We start from the raw sequence: 20,108 nt of genomic DNA on the forward strand, positions 1-20,108 counted from the left end.
TGAACAAACTAACTAACGATCGATCGATCGACAGATAGATAGATAGATAGAACAATAGATTGAACAAACTAACGATCGATCGATAGATAGATTGAACAAACTAACTAACAAATGAACGATAGCTAGATAGAGTCCTAGCTAGAGATAGATAGATAGATAGATAGATAGATAGATAGATAGATAGATAGATAGATAGATAGATAGATAGATAGATAGATAGATAGATAGATAAATAGATAGATAGATAGATAGATAGATAGATAGATAGACGGACAGACAGATGTGCTGTTTTATGACCACATGACAATGAAGGATGACCTTTCAAAATGAAAGATAACCAGATTTTGACCATAAAAATAGTAGCATAAAAATGTCTTTACAAGATCATACAACTTGTGCACAACTTCCATTTGACTTCTGAAGTCATGATGCTTGACGGGACAGAACCAGACCAGAGAGAGAGACAAGAGCTGAAAGATTATTACTGATTAACACTTAAATTTGGGTTTGTTCCTCACACAACCCTATCATGTGACTTGGAATATAGCAAAGTGCCCATTAACTACTTAATTGGTGCTTTTTGGATCTTGACAGTCCCTGCTTTTTTTTTTTTTTTTTTAAGCATGAACATAATTCATGTACACAGCAAGAATGCACTTCGTACACAGCTCAAGATCACAATGTACCGTGTGCTCGTTTAAACCACAGATAAATCGAACAGCTAATTGCGCTCAAACTGTTTAAACACACACAGATTCTCTCGCTATACAGATTTCCTAGATAAGTGTTTGAGTGCATAATTATGCTCTCTGCGTACAGTGACCTACCTTTGCTCTCAGCAGGCCTCTCACACCAGGAAAACAACACACACACACATAATCACCCACTCACTATCAGCGCAATTTAGAGCAAAACACACACACTGAAGTCAAAAGTGCTGCATATGCAACTACTGCAGTTCACGGTTCTGCCAAAGCACACCAGCACAACTGTCCAAAAGTCCTCTATTAAGCATCCCGGTAGTCACATGCATCATGCATGCATTAGTTTTTCCTGTAAACACTATTATATCTGCTCTCTCTAAGCATCATAACGGATGCACTATCCAAGTGGGAAATCATACCTCAATGTCCAGCCTGAGCTTCCTCATTCCAGCACAGAAGAGCCGCTTTGCTCCAGAGATGTGGTCAGAGAAGGGTCCAGAGAGACACAACCAGAGCAAACAGTCATAAAAACGGCAATAAACGCACATCCAGGCGTTGCGTCCACGCAGGATCACCTCCAGCACTGGAACAATCTCTCTTCTGAGATCTCTCTCATCCCGCTGTCATGCACTCAAACACTCCTCCCTCCAGCCTCGCTCTCCACACACATACACACACACGGCCTCTCGGATGCTAGATCAAACTGGCTCGCATCTGAGGCTTGGGTTTCATCCGGATCTTCTGTGGCTTTGTGGGAAGAAGTCATCTGTTACACGCGGAAACCACTGAAACCCACGCAGGAAAACATGGTTTCACATGTATAATGCAAGACATATATGCATGTGCAGTCTTTTTTCTGAGCTAATAACATACTGTGACACGCACACACACTCTTGAACATAAGTGGGTCATGGACTGAAAAATGAAAGGATAAATTAGCCTGACTGCGCGTGTTCATGCGGTGAATTAAGAGAACGGCTGCAGAAATTCTCACCTGTCCTCATCACGCTGAGATCAATCGGCGTCTCTCACCCATAAGGTCTCGCACTCAAAAAACACCTAAAACACAAAGCTGTGAGACAGAAGCACTGGCTTTCATCAGATAGACAGAATAAATAAAGAAACCAGACAGTTCCAATAATAAATCACCTGCTTCAGAAGAACCTGTCTGCACTTTCTCCACTTCTAAATCAGGCCTGTTTGGCAATTCTTTCTTATTAGTGGCATTTACTTTTAGTTGAGCTTCACTAGTACTAGTGCTCAGAGATGTGATGATCGCCAAGGCAAATTTTTTAAGCTCAAGTTTTTCAATTTGTTTTATAGTTTAGTTTTAGTTTAGTTAACACTGCTCCAGAGAAGAAGAATTTGTGCTGTTTCAAAAGACGCATTTATTCACGAATCATTTTGGCATAACCGGTTGTACAGTGTGTTTTGAATTCACTGCAAAGAACTGCTTCATACGAGTTATTCGTTTAGAAACATGACTATACTGGTTGCACTGATCAGACACACTGTTTTCACCTGCTGGACCATAAAAAAAGATGAAGAAGATGAAAAAAGTATGAAAAATGGATGAAAAAAGGATGAAAAAAGATGCACATTGAAGAGGGACCCAAACCACATCTACAGACCATAAGACAGTGGGCGGGAACCTATGGCAAGGTCTCTCACCCTTTACCAACAAACGATCAATTAAAAAATGAAGACACATCAACAGAGATCGGCTCTCTGCAGAAAAAGCAGCCAATTACAATTCCCTTGTTGTACAGCCTACCGAAGTTAATGAAAAGTTTATGATAATAATTGTTCACCTCAGCAATCAATCACTACCTAACCACTTTCAGGGCTCCAAACTGCGACTAAAATGGTCGCATTTGCGACCAAAAATATTTATTTGCGAGTGAAATTTCTGCCAAGGTCGCCATTGGCGACAATACAAATTTACTCCCTTTGATTGTAAAATTTGCATCCTACGTGCATGTTTTATAACCAGTAGCCTATCGTAGGGGTGTGCGATATGACGATTTTTCATCATGGACGATTAAAATGTCTCCACGATCTGCTTTTGAAGAAATATCGTAGAATCCTGCACTCTAGTTGCTGTTCTGGCGCCTCTGTCCCGGTCAAAACATACTGAACAACGCGACGTATATTCACATGTTAACGCAGCGGAACGGGACACTGCAGTTCACAAAAGTTAATAATTTGCATGTGCTTTAATGCCTTGTCGGTTAAACATTTAATTTGCGTGCTGATGCGCTGTTCTAACATGTGCCTTTCTCAGCGCGTACATGTGAAGCTCACATGCACTAAAAGCCTGTCTACCAGCGCCTGGATACTGGACTAAGTTATATTTTGAGTCTTATTGTGCTAATACTGTTAAATACACACAAGGTTTACATAAACAAAGTCGGTTATGTCTAAAGTGAAAGCAAACTTGAGAAAATTGAGAGAAAATCGGCTTGTCAAATGCGTGTACATTAGACGTGTCGCGCGCAGCTCTTAGAGACAGTAGCAATTGTAAACACGCTGCCGCTTGTCCTTAAAGGGATAGTTCACCCAAAAATAAAAATTATCTCATTTACGCACTCTAATGTTGTTCCAAAACTGTATTAATTTCCTTCTAATATTTTCTAATATTAATAATTTGAAGAATGTGGGTAACCAAACAGTAGCTGGTCCCCATTGACTTCACTGGGGTACATCAACTGTTTGGTTACCCACATTCGTCCAAATAACTTTTATTTTCAACAGAAGAAAAACAAGTTTAAAACAACTTGAGAGAGTAAATTATGACAATTTGAATTTTTAGGAGAACTATCCTTTTAATGTTAATGAAACAACAAAATGCAAAGAGAAAATTACTCGCTGCTCTTGACTGATAACTTTAATAGTAGCTTTAATAAGTATCAATTTATTATTTATACAGTGAAGTCTATGTTTTGTTTTATTTTCATATTTGTTAATTTAATTACTTTCTTCAATGCTACTGTTAAATAAACCTACTGTAGCTGAAAACATAAAGCACTGTTTATTTCATTTGTATATTAAGTTGTGTATGTGTAATGTTTATCTTTGATCTTAATATTTAATAACAAAGAAAATAATGACTACATTTTTATCTTCGCCCCTTTCTGCCATTCTTTTTTATTTTACATTTTGTTACCTAAGGCTTTGTTTTTAAAATATGGACATTAGTTTGGCTGTAATGCTCAGTCACAAAATAGTAAAACCAACATAAAAAGAATTGTGATAAAATCGTGAATTGTGATTTTCCTGAAAAAAATCGTGATATGATATTTTTTGCCATATCGCCCACCCCAAGACTATCGCTTCATTTGTTTTGTTAACGTCATGAAATTAGATGCTTTGCGTGAACGTTTCACTGAGTGAAAGCGCCAAAATATGAACTTATGAAATAGTTCATAAGTCGGAAGTGACATTCAGTTACCAAATAAGCTCCAGTTCCCAGAACATTCACAAGATGAAAATGCTGAAACTGTAAGAAGAGGAGAGACATGCACACAACAGGGTGACTAAAATGTAAGTGCATTGTTATGTGGCTCTTAAAAAAATTATTTGGCGCCTGTTTTTTTCCCCTATAGGAGCCATTGGCTCCTTGATAGATTTTTTTGTTTGGAGCCCTGCACTTTGGTTTCTGGTAACCTACAGCTCCTGCACTGGGAGTCAAGCAGAGCAGCTTGTTTAAGGTAATGGCGAAAACCATTTTAGAACAGCAGCGAAAATGTAAAAGTAGGCTATATAAACTTAAATATAGCCTTTTATTGAAACGGGTGCATTTCGAAACATCTCACCCGCTGGTACTTTCACTTTTGCTGCAGAGACCATTTATGTTCTATAAATGTGTCGTATTTTTGATAATCCATGCAGATTTCAGATGACGATTCTGTTTAGTTATTAACAAAACATGAATGAATGAGAAAGAAAAGAGCAGGATGTGCTTTATATTGAAAAGAAATATTAAAAGCATAAGTCTTGAAAGAGAACTGAATTCTGCTGAGAGGATGCTGTGCGCGCTTCGAGCGCAACATGGACAAGCATAGTAGCCTTTGTCTTAACAGCCAAATAAACACAGAAATATATCAAAATGCCAAGTCGTGTATTCAGAGAAAACACAGTAGATGTAAGTACTGTGTGCATTCTCTCTCTCTCTCTCTCTCTCTCTCTCACTCTCTCACACACGCACACGAATAGGATTTATGCTCATTAGCTGGTAACTCAACCTCACAGTGAAAGCCCTGCACAATTAATTTCATATTGCAACTTATTTATTGTTTGCTGAATATTTGTTTATTTTTAGTTGTCTATGTCTATTACCTAATAATTACTACTGTTGAAATTTTATTGAAAAAAAAGCACGTCTTTAATAATAATATTATTATTTAATTTTTTTACTGTGGCTCTTTTGGAAAAATGCATTAACCAAAAATGAAAAAATAGCTCTTTGGTCAAAAAAGGTTCCCGACTCCTGCCATAAGAACACAGAGTGTTTTCATACGAGACAGTTAACAATCACTTGTCAACCACATAGCAACACCCTGGCAACCACCCACTATTAGAGTGCAACAGTGCCCTCTTTTTCAGCAGCGCTGGTTCCGGAAGTATTCATTAATTGTTCCCATAGGGATTTTAAAATAGTCTTTGTTAAAGCGTTATAAGCCATGAACCAAGCCAGTCAGCAACAAGGTGAATCACAACAAACAACACAACAAACTTTGTTTTGAAGCAAAAAAGTATTTGGAAATTGGACAAAAAGACAATACAAGACTGTACTTAACTTTATTGAGGGAAAGAACTACAATCCCATGAAGGATTGCGAACAGCATAATCAAATTAAAAATAATGGAGAAATATAAATCTACTCATTTACAAATGTTGATTATGTGTAAAACAAAATATTTTAAGTTTATTATATATATACAGTACTGTATATATACTGTGTATATATATATGTGTGTGTGTGTGTATGTTGCAACATACTGTATATATATGTGTGTGTATATATATATATAAACATTTCAGTATTTTGAAAGTGTAGGGAGATCAACTTGATTACGTCATTCATGAGAGTGGGTGGAGCTACAAAGCTATTTTGGAGTGTGTTGCTTTTTTCAACTCTCTGATTGGTGTAATTTTCTGTCCAGCAGCATGGGTAATGTAGTTGTTTTGTTTTTGTTGTTTTGTTAAACACAATTATTTTAAAAAATAGGCTGAAATAATGCAGGATGATGGCTTCAGCAGAAGCAAATATCATCGATTAATCATAGCTCACAGGAGATCTGTATTTAAAGGTATAAGAAATTATGGTCTATTCCCAACAACTTCCACTCCAATATATATATATATCAAAATGTTCCTTCACTTAAAAGAGTTTAATTATCATATAGAGACAATTACATTCAATCTCAGTAATCAGTAAATAGTATCACAGAGGGCAACCAACAACCATCTTGATTACAGGGACTTCAAATAGCTTGTCACCTTAAACATTTGACCGTTCTGTTTTAACAGAAGATCACAGATGTGATCACTTCAGATAGATTGTATCACCTAAAACTTTTGCTGTTCTGATTTCATTTACATTAAGAGTTGACCATTTGGGTTGATCACATCCTGAACAAATGGTAATCAATTGTAGAATGGGAATGGGTGTGGGACACAGAGAATCTTCTCAGACAATGGGGTGTCTCAACTTCATTAACATATGGACCACAGCTGTTACAATAAGAGCAACTTCATTTACATTAAGAGTTGTAAACTGTAACAGGATAAAAGGTTTGAGATTTGGATGCTCTGGGTTCATTCTGACGCCGGTGAACCCAAGGTGCTTTGTGTACCTTGCCACTGCTATGCTGTAATAAACTTCATTTTTGAGATCTTCGACGTCCACATCATTTTTTCTTACATTGGCGAGCCAGACCCAGGAATCGACGGATTTCCAACAAAAAAGGGAAAAGGTAAGAAAAAGCTGTTTCCTTTCATTTAAGCTGTTTTTGTCGAGGAATTCCTCGTTTTAAAAAAATCTAGAAAAGAAAAATGAAGGACAGAAGAGGTCGAATTTGGTTTATTCAGTATTAGCAGGAGGAGTTTTAAGCCTATTCCATACAACTTTGTTTAAGATTCTAACGTAACTGAATAAGCCCGAAGCAGTGTGGTGGCAGACTTGTATTGGAATTGTTGTTTCTAAAGTAACTGAAACAAAGTGCTTAAGTGTAAAGTTTCTAAAGTAACTGAAACTTGGTGTTGGTCTCTTATAATTCTGTTAAGATTCTAAAGTAATTGAATAAACCCGAAGTAGTGTGGTGGCAGAGTTATTTCAGATTGGTTGTTTCTAATGTACTTGAAACCGATTGTGAAGTTGTAATAATTCTGAGGAAATTCTAAAGTAATTGAATAGACCTGACGCAGTGTGGTCACAGAATTATTTCACAACTATTGTGTGTTACAGCATAGGCTAGACTAGTGAGTCTGATGTGCCGTGACTTTGTGAAGTTTAAAACAAAGAACCCGAAGCAGTGTGGTTTTGCCCGACGTACTGTGGCATTGTTTTAAAATTCATAAATATTGTTTGAACCCGAAGTACTGATAAGCAAGCTGTTTTAAGAAAATAACATAAAAACCCGACATAGTGTGGTCGTGTCCGACGTACTGTGACAGTGTTAATTTTTTGATATATATTGTTTATGCAGTACTGATAAGCAAGCTGTTTAAAAAAAAAAAAACATAAAAAACCCGATGTAGTGTGGTTGTGTCCGACGTACTGTGACAGTGTTAAATTTTTTTATATATATATTGTTTATGCCCGAAGTACTGATAAGCAAGCTGTTTTAAGAAAATAACATAAAAACCCGACGTAGTGTGGTTGTGTCCGACGTACTGTGACAGTGTTAAATTTTTTTATATATATATTGTTTATGCTCGAAGTACTGTGAATTATCAAGCTGTTTTAAGAAAAAAAAAGAAAAAAAAGAAGAAAAAAACCCCTGACGTAGTGCGGTTGTGTCCGACGTACTGTGACAGTGTTATTTATTTATTTATTTTTCCTAAACGATTTTGTGTAAAATTTAAGGTCCTAAGGACTGGGACTTTGATTAAGTTTAGAAGGTTCGCTCAGTGTGCTGGTTGTGTTGACTTGCATACAATCTGTGAATAAATTGAATAACGAATATCTTAAAGCATCTAGATATCGCATAGTCATTTAAATCAGACGTTGTGAATACACAAGTTACTGTAAAGCCAGATAAAACTTTAAAATGGAAGAAATGATTGTTAAATACATCGCTAAACACGGTTCTCAGGGATTGTTTGATGGAATAGAAAATGTTAGAAAACCATATCAGAACAGTGATCAGGAGGTCTATTGGAAAAAAGAAGACCACAAATTAGAATTAGTTTTATGATAGTAACACATTGTAGAAAAGGTTTACTATCAAAAGGGGGGTGATTCTTATGATTTATGAAACATGTTTTATTAGCATTGATATGTAGTTGTAATTTATAATAAATGTTTTAATGACATTATGTTTAGAAATATTTTTAAAAAACATTACCGATGTTTGATGTTTTGAGATGAAACTTCTGTGACTTTGATGTTTGAATGTGAAAAGATGCTTGTGGGGGAAAGGGGGGCAACCTCTTCTTTTGATTATAGTTTCAGATATAAGCATCGAGATGTTTGCCTGAAATGTGTAACCTCCTGGAGAAAGATCTGGTCGTTTGAAGGACGAGAAGGAAGTGGAGCCAGGGGATTTTCTCAAGAAAAAGAAAAGAATAGAGATATCCAGACCTGCAAGATCCAGAACTCCAGGCATAAAAGACCTAGAAACCCTGAGACCCACCATGGGATGGAAGGAACTGATGAAGAGGCACAGACTTGAACAACACCAGTGACTGCTTCTTCTAGAAGAATGCTCCAAGTGAAAAAAAATAATAATAATTGGACAATGAGAAGTGAAACAAGAGGAGATTTCAGAAACAAACCATTTCAGAGACTACGGACAGCAGTTCCTCCACATAGAGGAAAAAAAAACAAGTGGATAAAGGATGTCCACACTGAGAAAATGGACACAAAATGACACACACACACACACACACACTACAGTATATTGTCTATTGATTGTTGATTATTTGAGTTATCAAAACTAATCAATATGCTAACATCACTGATGTGAACATCACTGCAAATCTGACATTGTGAGAACCCAACAAGGCCTTGAAGAAAGACAAGATTTTTGCAAAACAAATGCATGATGGAGATATGGCCTATTCTGGTTTAATTTGGAATGTAACCTTTAAAACGGCTGTATGTGTATGTATCTTTCTTATTATTTGCCAATGCATTATGTTATGTGTTCTATGTTTAAACATTAGATTATAGATTGGTGTATACGTTCTATGTTTAAACATTAGATTATAGTTAGATTATAGATAATTCCATGATCAATATTGAATGTTCCAAGTGGATATGATGGTTCTTGGTTACCTTGTATAAAAAAAAAAAAAAAAAAATTCATTTCATTTACATTTCATTATCACAAACTATGATAATTTTGCTCAAGTGAAGTAGAGCCATAACTCAGTGTGCAGGAGGCGTAGATCCCGAAGACGGGTAAGATTCTCTGATGGCCATAAGGGAACAACCTAAGCCAGGGCTACGCCACCACTGGGGCACCTGCCCACCAGGTTTCGGGAGGTGTTATCTACGAAAAGGGAGTGGTTGTGATGCTACTTTGGGCCAAGAGCATCAAAGGGGGGTCTATAAGAAATTATGGTCTATTCCCAACAACTTCCACTCCAATATATATATATATATCAAAATGTTCCTTCACTTAAAAGAGTTTAATTATCATATAGAGACAATTACATTCAATCTCAGTAATATGTAAATAGTATCACAGAGGGCAACCAACAACCATCTTGATTACAGGGACTTCAAATAGCTTGTCACCTTAAACATTTGACCGTTCTGTTTTAACAGAAGATCACAGATGTGATCACTTCAGATAGATTGTATCACCTAAAACTTTTGCTGTTCTGATTTCATTTACATTAAGAGTTGACCATTTGGGTTGATCACATCCTGAACAAATGGTAATCAATTGTAGAATGGGAATGGGTGTGGGACACAGAGAATCTTCTCAGACAATGGGGTGTCTCAACTTCATTAACATATGGACCACAGCTGTTACAATAAGAGCAACTTCATTTACATTAAGAGTTGTAAACTGTAACAGGATAAAAGGTTTGAGATTTGGATGTTCTGGGTTCATTCTGACGCCGGTGAACCCAAGGTGCTTTGTGTACCTTGCCACTGCTATGCTGTAATAAACTTCATTTTTGAGATCTTCGACGGCCACATTATTTTTTCTTACAAAGGTTTATACAGAAAGTTTCATTCATTATCTCCATGAGGGAATTGATTTTGAACAATACAAAATCAATTTTCTTATGGAGATAATGACTTGAGTTTTTACTTCCAGAACCCGGCTGTTGCACTGGTGTCAGTTGTGCACATGCAAAAATTCTGAAATTGTAAACATCTTTCCAAAACGCTGCTTCCCACTCAACTGTTTTCATGTACAAATTTGATTATCAATCAATAGAATACATCAAAATATGTCTACATCTTTAATCCGGCATATATTTAGCTCATAGATCTAAAATAAACATTTGTTTTTAAAAATCATAATTCAAAACCTGCAATGGTCTGCTTATCTTTGTCTACCCAACTGTTCATCCATCTATCTATCTATCTATCTATCTATCTATCTATCTATCTACTGTATCTATCTATCTATCTATCTATCTATCTATCTATCTATCTATCTATCTATCTTCTCTCTCTCTATATATATATATACTGTATCTATCTATCTTTCTATCTTATCTATATCTATACTGTATCTATCTATCTATCTATCTATCTTTCTTTCTCTCTCTCTCTCTCTCTCTATATATATATATATATATATATCTACTGTATCTATCTGTCTGTCTCTCTCTCTCTGGACATGTATAGTTTTGGTGAATAGTGGTGTTCTAGTGATTACTAGCGAGTTCTCAGGTTTACGGAGTCCTCCAGCGTGGTTTTCTCAGTACATCTCTATTTTCAGGCGTCTGTAAGTAGGTCTGACACAGTGTTGGGAGTCACACACAATCAGTCCTGCTACCTAATTACTAATACATGTTTTTCTTCAGTCAACCCCTTCAAAAAGGACTGATCGCGGCCTGTTTGTAGCCAGCGTTAGGCTGTGTGTTGCTCCCCACCACTGTCCTGTTTTCTGACCTTTCAAAGTAGACCCAGGTCCCACCCCATCCTCTCACTATAACATCAAAGCTTAGCGTCCTTAAATTAGAACCACAACAAAGCTGATAAACACTTCAGTTACTAGTTTATGCATTGACATCTTCACAGAGATGGTTTTTAAACTAATGACATGAATCTGATTTACAAGACAAAGGCAGAAGAGCTGAAACCACTTATATACTGGTCTACTTTGCAGTCAATGTTTTGCTTGATTAGCATGCTATGCTACCAAAACAGCAACATCTTGAGTATAAATTAATCACATTATCCATAAGGATACATGATTTATTCAAGTAATTAACATGAACATGTGATTACAAAACTATGTATGATGCTTGATTCAATGTAAATCTGTGGGATTTTAATGCAAGTCACCTATTTTAATGTCCAACGGGCATAACATCATAACTAACGCCTCAAGAAGACACATGATTTGTGGCAATAGTAATAGTGATACTTAATATAGTAAATACCAGTAATTAAGCCTACTGGTCAGTAAAAACAAAAATCCCTACTTCTATTTCTATTCTAAGCATTTTAAAGAGGGTTGGACTGTTTTAGCATTAAAATCAAACTACTGGAATGATTAAGCATATGATAACTTTCAGAGAAGACTTGTACTCTGTTCCTCCGAGAGACTAATGCAAATAACCTCAAAATCCCCAACTTGTCTTAGGCCACATCACTGACCCTCAGACCGTAATGTACTATATTACTCATTCATTAGATATTAGTCATTCAAGAACTTTTTATTATAAGGCTGATAATCTAAAACCCCGTTTAAAAGACGTCTAATAGCCATCCAAACACAGCCGTCTAGGCTAATACAAGGCAAAAACTGGGCTGTCAGTGAAAATGTAAAAGACGCCTAAACCAGAGCCCAAGAATAGACTTTGTCATCTATTAGATAACAGAAATGAAATGAGTGAAGAAATGAAACCAAACACCTTGTAATCACTGTTTACTTTGCTTACAAGATGGAATATTGTACATATTGCAAGTTATTTGTGACATGTAACCAAATTCAAGGTTATTTTGTCTAGAAGTGAGTTACTCATAGCCGGACTATATCGGGTCTATAGTTAACCAAGACGGTGAAATGACGGCTATTGCTTGCTGAGCAACATAAAAAAAACATGTCATGACATGTCTCAACTGACTTTCAGTGCTGTCTATGCATAAAATAATGTAAAAATGAACAATTAAAAACCACACTTAACTGACAGCAAACCCACAGCCTTTAAATAATCACTAACATATACTAGCAAAGTGCAGCAACACAAAAAACAACAAACAACAAACAGCTTGTTCAATTCTAAGAGTCAAAGAGATCATGGAAAATAGTCATTAAAAGCTATATTATCTTTATAAATAAAATAAAATAAAATAAAAGTGATGTTGCCTGGGTCAACATCCTTATTGGTTCTGGAACAACACTTCCTGTATGACAACCAACATTATTAGGTTAGGCCCTCTAGTTTAATAGGTCATGGTCTTTCGATAGGATTGTTGTTCCAGGAACATGGCTTACTCTGCAAAACCAGGATGTGCATCAAGTCACTGTTACTTTACCATAGGCAAAGTCTCTCTTTACCAACACAACTATTAAAGGGCACAGGTCACAGAGTTCACTGCCACTAGATTTCACCATCTGGCATAAATATGATATCCTGTCCCTCTCAAAAGTTCATACTGATTCATATTGATTCATTTAAACAGTTCAGTTCTTTATTAAAATGAAGTTACGTCAAGAGCAAAAGCTTCTTTTTTTTCACAGTGTAATACATGTTATATTCAAATGTGTTACTGAAACACATGTGTTATGTGAACACATGTGTTATCTATGTGAATAGATAATAATAGATCTGTGACAAATTGCTTTGCAAGTCACTTTGGATAAAAGTATCTACTAGATGCATCAATGTAAATAAGATTAATAGATTATAACGTTTACAATTATGTATGAAAACAATAGTGTATAATAGGGCACTGTCAAATAAACATTATAATGCATGATTATGCTGGTTTCATAGAAAGTGCTGTTATAAATTAATATGCGGCCGAAATGACTCCTAGATTTCAGCACATTTTGTCCCTTATTTTACCAAAAGCATCATCAGTTCATTTCTGAACAACAGCTTTCTCTACATGTGTAAATGTTACTATGTGTGTCTAAAAAACACTGCTGAGTGTGCATTGTGAACTGTACCAAATTCAACCGACATATTTAATATACACTTGTTGACTGCAAAATCTATTTCATCTCAAAAAAAAAAAAAAGAAAGTAAAAAAGTGCTGACCAATTGGTATGATTCTGTTCATAAATAACACCATCATTGGGTATTCTGGGAAATGCACAGGAAGGTAAACACGCAAGCACGCACGCACGCACACACACACACACACACACACACACACACACACACACACACACACACAGTAAAGCAAGTTCCTCTTCCACAAATAGAACAAAGATTTAGGAACACATCTTGAGCAAATGAAATAAAAGAATACAACAGAATAGATCTGTAGATCGTTTCACATTCATTTGTCACATTGCTGAGTGTGAAGTGTGGAGCTTTTTCTCAAACTTTTCTCACTGGCTTTGAGATCTGTTGTCACATCACTACTGAACTGTGGGACCTCCTGACATATATGAATTACAAATTTGAATCATATTGAAATCAAAATCAATACCACATATTGCATCGTACCCAGATGCATCTGAATGACTCACTGAACATAAATTTTACAGCATTTATCTGCTTTTATCCACTACTGAACTTTAAGTAAATACAAAAAAAAAATTGCAGAGCCTCTGCACTTCACACTAAAAAAAAAACAGCGCTCACTAAACATCAGAGGGTGGTTAATGTTGTTAATCCAGTACACACGAGAAACGTTCAAAGGAAAGTAGCACTGTTTTGCCAACACTGAAAATACACAAACCTCAAGAGTTAACACAGGATCTGCAAACACGACATGGCGTTCTGTGCAGAGATCGAGACTAAAATAACCATAACGGTCGTTTCAGGTTAACTAGCAAGCAAGCAGTTAAAATATTTTATCATTTCACAAACTAAAAATGAATCAACAGGTCAGGACAGATATTTGTGCTGGCTTCTGGGGAAGGGGGCTATGCATCGCTTCTCTCATAAAATTACTTTGAACTGTACATGCATGAATTGAAAAATGTTAATATACATTAGAAGTTATGAAGGAAACAATGAACCAGTTAATAAACCTTACTATTACTTATAGCTTTTAAAATGAACATCTGAATGCAAAAATATTATAAAAATGCACTGAAAAAAATTTGGAGTAGGATTTACTTGAAAAAAGCTAGGCAACTTTTTTCACTCAGAAAATGCTAGTAAATTTACAAAGATTTGCCAAGTAAAAACCTAAACATATTCATCAGTAGCTTTAATTAGAAATCTTTAAGTTAAATTTACTTGGAATATGGAATTAAGTAAACTTTACTTAACCTAGTTAAGTGAAAGTAACACAGAAAATAAGTAATTTTAACTTGGCTAGTAAAAGGTTGATTAATATCGATTTAGTTGAAATTTCCTTTGCATTACATTTCACTCAAACAATAATATTGAATTATACCAGTCATTTATAGTATGTGCTTTACTTAGATTATCTAAGTAATTTAGGGGCTGTTTACACCTGGCCACTTCATGCGTTTTCTCAGATCGGATAGCTATCTGATTTATCAAAACGATTCCATTTACACCTGGTCACATAAATGTGTTTTTGCGAAATGGATTTAAATCCGATCTTCAATTCCCGCGCTATATGCAGATTTAATGGAGTGCACGTCACCGAAAGCAACAGATATGAGCTGCATTTTACTGATCATCAGCTAAAATTTCTAAATCAAAGACCGCAATAAGAGAGAGTGGCAACAGCCCTGGTAAGATCATTTCGTTTCTCTACTTTTAATGATGATGATTGTGTGTTAAGCGTCTCACTTTCACTTTGATTTGCGATAGTTTGCACGTTGGCTCAAGAATAGATGCTCAGCTTCTCATCTGCGGTGATGCGTGTTCCATAGCGTCGTCATATCTGGCTATAACATTACATATAGCCTATAACACGCTCTCACACGCTTATTTTTTTAGCATTTTTGGGAGGAGTGCAATTTACATATGTGGTTTCAACAACCAGATGCATTTACACTTGTCCAGTTTCGTCTGGAATGCGGCCCAGACCACCTCCTGAAGTGGTTTGAGCGATCGGATTCAAATCCGTCTCGAATGCGTTTCGGAGGGCATTTACACCTGGTCTTTTCACGATCGGATAGCTATCCGATCTGAGAAAACGCATGAAGTGGCCAGGTGTAAACAGCCCCTTATACTACAGCATGTCAGATGTTAAGCAACATGTGAATGCAAAGACCTCAATACTTGGTAGACAATACACAATGACGGTAACATTTGATGGATCGTTTTTGTGTTAGAATGTGTCATTTTGAGCAGAAAATGTACTCGAAATGTCACAAAATGGCAAGTTACTAATCCTGACAACAAAAGCAATGATAAAACAGTGTAAATACAGCTGGAAACCAGTGAAAAATTAACCTCATTAATTATTCAAGGTCCAGTGCATGATGGGAACCCCAGTATCAGAAAAGCTGAGTAATTTTTACTTAATTTTATTGAGTTGATATTTACGCTTTCATTTCTACTCGCTTGAATTAAGTACTGATATGGAATTTACTTCGTTTTTTTAATTCTTGCCTGAACTAACTTTTTCATGTAAATTACATTGTTTTTTTTCAGTAGTATTTACTTTTTTTACAGTGTGCTAAATAAGACAATAAAGCACCTAAGTTATAGATTCATTATTTTTAACTCGAATTTTTGACATTGATATAAACAATATTCTACAATTTCATAAATATTCTCCGTGGGCAGAAACAGAATTGTTGACTAAATTTGAATGCACTAAAAATGAATGCACACTTTTAAGTTAATAGTTGTATTATAGTCTATAGCAGTGGTTCCCAATTCCAGTCCTCGTGTCCCACTGCTCTGCACATTTTGTATGTCTCCCTTATTTAACACACCTGAACCAGATCATCAGCTCATGAACTGAGTGTGTCAGATAAGAGAGACATACAAAATGTGCAGAGCAGTGGGTCACGAGGACTGGAATTGGGAACCACTGGTCTATAGACTAATTAGACATCTTAATTAGAAAAAAATATATATTTATCTGAAAACTTAATACCATAAATTGATAAATAAAATATATGAGTCATGCATCTTTCATGCTTATTGAGTTTGAGCCACCCAGTTGTTCTTGATCACTGACCATCTACACAACCATGACTTTGCACGTTCTGTAAATAGCAACGCCTGATAATGAACATGCACATTGAGAGCAACACTGCATGCTTGAATACAAACACACGGCTAAAATGAGCTGTTTAAAAAAGTGTGACTAAAGGGTGTGGGCTGCTCTAATTGCCATAAGAGAAAAAAAAAATGTCAGATTAAACAAAAACACTGGAAACATGCGCACACACATGCATACTTAGCTAAGCTTTAATGCAATAAAGCTGATAAACCACTTTTTCTCCACTTCCCCAAATTTCTACTTAAGGCTCATCTTTCTGCCCATCAGACAGTCATATTTCTCTTTCTGTCAGACGGACAGCGTGGCTCGGCGGATGGACATGAGGTCTCTACTGACACTGTCAGGTAAAAACACAAGAGTTTATGCAGCTTATTGTCCGATTCTGTGTAATGGGATGTTTTGACTTCAAACCAGACAGTTTGCAGTTTTCACGCAGCAGATAAGGGGCAAATTATTTAATGAGCTTTGTTTGTCTGGTTAATATATTGGCATTAAATGAAGATAAATGTTGAAAACATTTTTTTTATCAAATTATCAATTACCAAAAATGATTAAATTTCAATGCAAAAATGACAGAATTAATAATTTAATATCATCATTTTTGGTGATGTTTGCACTATGATAATTTTGTAACACATATTTCCAATTACACTGCCAAAACTAATTTTTACAAAGATATTTAGAAAGATATGCAAGAATTACTTTCAAAACTACTTTTTTGAAAATGCAACTGGCCAGAGACTCTTGAGTCATGATTCACCCGAAACTGACTGGGTGCCGCCGTCTCATTTCAATGTCAATGAAGCTGAAAATGAAACTTAAAGATGTAGATTCTTAGTGCAGAAATAATCTGATTTATCTTTTTATGTCACAGTGTTGTTGGCTCTCGTAAGAGAAGACAATGGACAAAAACCAGCAGGTAAATACACACATTTTCATTGTGCACAAGATCAGAGGAGCTAAAAAAAAAAAGAGATAATATCAAATCTATTATAAAGCACAGAATTTAGAAAAAAACAATGCAGATCTGCAGAACTTTGGTGCAGGAAACCTCATCACTTCACCCAACCAGCACACTGATGTTTCTAGTGTCTTAAAGTACCTCACTGAGGGTCATTTATAATGAACCTCCAACCTTGTCCGAAGTAATTCCTGTCGTGGCTCCTCGAGAAGGTTCGAGTAAACGCCACAGGGTGTGTCCGCTGAAGACTGAACAGCATGACTCCTACATGATCAAAAAGCATCAGATCATTTTCTAAGATCCCAATGTTAGAAACCAGCAGCTTAAGTTTATTTCTAACAAGATCCTCAGCACTTGTGGCACATTTCACATCAATTAGACAGTCAAAAACTACACTGAACTCGACAGAATACCTGAAAGCCCTTGAATCAGAGAGTCAGAGTCAGAGAGAGGGTGAAAATAGTGAAAAGCAAGACATTTTAAATAAAGTAAAAAATAAATAAATCTTAAAAAACTTTTATTCTAAAGAATCTGATAGTGGGCAAAAATGAAAAGATATATGACTTTATAAATAAATAAATGCATAAATAAGCGCATGCATTATTTATATATAAATAAATAAATGCATTTTTAAATGCATTAATAAAAAATTTATGAATAAATGTGTAAATGCATAAATAAAATAATAAATGCACCTTCTACGGTCCTTTTCAAACTTTTCCAATTACTCCAATTATATTTGTTGAGTAGATAGAACTAAATCACCATGGTTTACAATTATTGTCAATCAATAATTAATCAATAATATTTTACAATAGTAAATTAGTCAGACAACCTGGCGTTACAGAAGACGTGTCTCTCATGTGTCTGTATTCTTTCTCTCAGTGTCTCTCCTGCCGAGGTTCCCAGATGTGTTTGCTGGAGATGACATCACTCTGATCTGTAAAGGAGTGGGTGAACCGATAAAATGGTTCATTAATGGAGATCCACAATCACATCAGGGTTCTCCAATGCTTCTTACAGCAGTGACATCAAAAAACAACGGGAAGTACGAATGTGAGCGGGACGGATCGAAGAGCGACCCATACACACTCACTGTCGTAGGTATGAACACCATCCTAAATAACTCTAAACGTTCCCTCACGATCATCTGTTCCTCCTGCTGTTTCTCATCTCTCTCTCTCTCTCTCAGAGCTGGAGCCTGACGCTCAGCTCTCTCCATCTATAGGTGGCGCTGTGATGTCCAAAGGTGGTGGAAGAAACCTGGAGCTGTATGTGGACGATGATGTGTATGGCTGGAAGTGTTTTGTGTTGCGGGGAGAGAGCGGCTTCATGCTAACACCCGATGTTAAGAAGGACAAGACGGCTGTTATATATGCAGAATTGAAAGAAGCAAAAAGAGCCACTTTCTGGTGCAAGAACGGCACACGACGAAGCAATGCCGTGACGCTGAAAATGACAGGTGACTCCTTCCTCATTTCCCTGTTGTATTTCAGATCCCCTGTGTAGTTAAAGGGAAATCCAAAAATACTAATTCTGTCATTATTTACTCGCTTTTATATAGTTCCAAACCTGTATGACTTTCTTTGTTCTGTGGAAAACAAAAGAAGATATTTTGAAGGATGTTTTGACTTTTTGTGTCCAATGTCCATGCAATGAAAGTCAATGGGGTCCAAAACAACACCAGACTCCACTGACTATAATCGTATGAACAAACAAACCCAGAGACATCTTTCAGAATCTTCTATTGTGTTGCACAGATGAACAAACGTCTAAAACAGTTTTATATTATCATAACATTACTAATTATGTGAAGCACATTTGCAAAAGAAGGGACTGCATTAATATTACACATTATTATGACACATTCAGTAGTGACTGCGTGTCTTCTGTTGCGTTTTCAGATCACTTTTCAGTCATTCCTAGAATAAAAATCTGACCACAGGATGTTAACTAGTTCCCATCCATCTTATTGGCTCTGAAACATGTTAAGCAATTGATGTTTTTTTTAAGCTTGTTAGTCAAAGTGAAACTCATGTTCTTAAAAAAATTTAATAAATAACTTACTTTATATCTTAATTGCTCAGAGAGATCAAAATCAAACTATACAAAGGCCACAATCTTATTTTCACAATAATTAAATCTGAATGCAATAGTCAAAATTGTGTGTGTGTGTGTGTTAGAAAAAATACAGACGAAATCCTCTAAATCTCAATGGCTTCCATAAAGAGCCATGGGACTAAACTGGAGAGCAAATGGAAACTGATTCTCAGACGTTGAGGAAAAGACACCTCACATCTGTCACCTCTATAGTTGCAGGGTGAATCTCAACAATAGCTCAAACTGTGCTCTGACTTGCCAAAACATCAAAGTCTATAAAAGTCAGATCTCAATATAAAGTCTAACACTTCTCCAAGATCAGGGTTTATTCGTCTATCCTCCTACTGTATGGCAACTACACTCTCAGAAAAAAAGGTACGAAAGCTGTCACTGGGGCTGTACCTTTGCAAAAGGTACACTTTTGTTCCTTTTAGGTACTAATTTGTCCCTTTTAGGTACTAATATGTACCATTAAGGTACCAATATGCAAATGTACCTTTTAAAAAGGTACAGCCCCAGTGACAGCTTTCGTACCTTTTTTTCTGAGAGTGTATTGACTATTGACTAACAAAGACAAAGTTGATCATTATAGATTAAATTCCCAAAATTCCAAGATTAATTTTTTCCAGTGCTGACATTTCCTGTT

General features: G+C 36.0%; 2 protein-coding genes across 3 annotated transcripts in view; one reads left to right on the plus strand and one right to left on the minus strand.

Annotated features, from left to right (window-relative positions):
- LOC311075619 (SH3 and multiple ankyrin repeat domains protein 1) overlaps window positions 1–18,338 on the minus strand; it is a 68,633-nt gene extending 50,295 nt beyond the window's left edge. Inside the window, exons 1-4 of the mRNA XM_084103142.1 lie at window positions 18,198–18,338; window positions 17,537–17,626; window positions 1,699–1,763; window positions 1,124–1,489 (exon numbers count right to left, since the gene is read on the minus strand). The gene's annotated coding sequence lies outside the window, so the exon portion shown is untranslated. The remainder of the gene's footprint in view (window positions 1–1,123; window positions 1,490–1,698; window positions 1,764–17,536; window positions 17,627–18,197) is intronic.
- The window catches only part of LOC311075623 (titin-like), a 32,362-nt gene continuing 28,788 nt past the window's right edge, over window positions 16,535–20,108 (plus strand). The window contains exons 1-4 of one of the 2 annotated variants that reach the window (XM_084103150.1): window positions 16,535–16,745; window positions 17,276–17,320; window positions 18,248–18,466; window positions 18,555–18,824. In XM_084103150.1, the coding sequence (XP_083959276.1) occupies window positions 16,715–16,745; window positions 17,276–17,320; window positions 18,248–18,466; window positions 18,555–18,824 (565 nt within the window). In that variant the 5' untranslated portion in view covers window positions 16,535–16,714. The remainder of the gene's footprint in view (window positions 16,746–17,275; window positions 17,321–18,247; window positions 18,467–18,554; window positions 18,825–20,108) is intronic. The other variant, XM_084103151.1, reaches the window with a different exon arrangement.

Source organism: Abramis brama (assembly GCF_963993115.1).
Source record: "Abramis brama genome assembly, chromosome: 24".
Taxonomy (NCBI): domain Eukaryota; kingdom Metazoa; phylum Chordata; class Actinopteri; order Cypriniformes; family Leuciscidae; genus Abramis; species Abramis brama.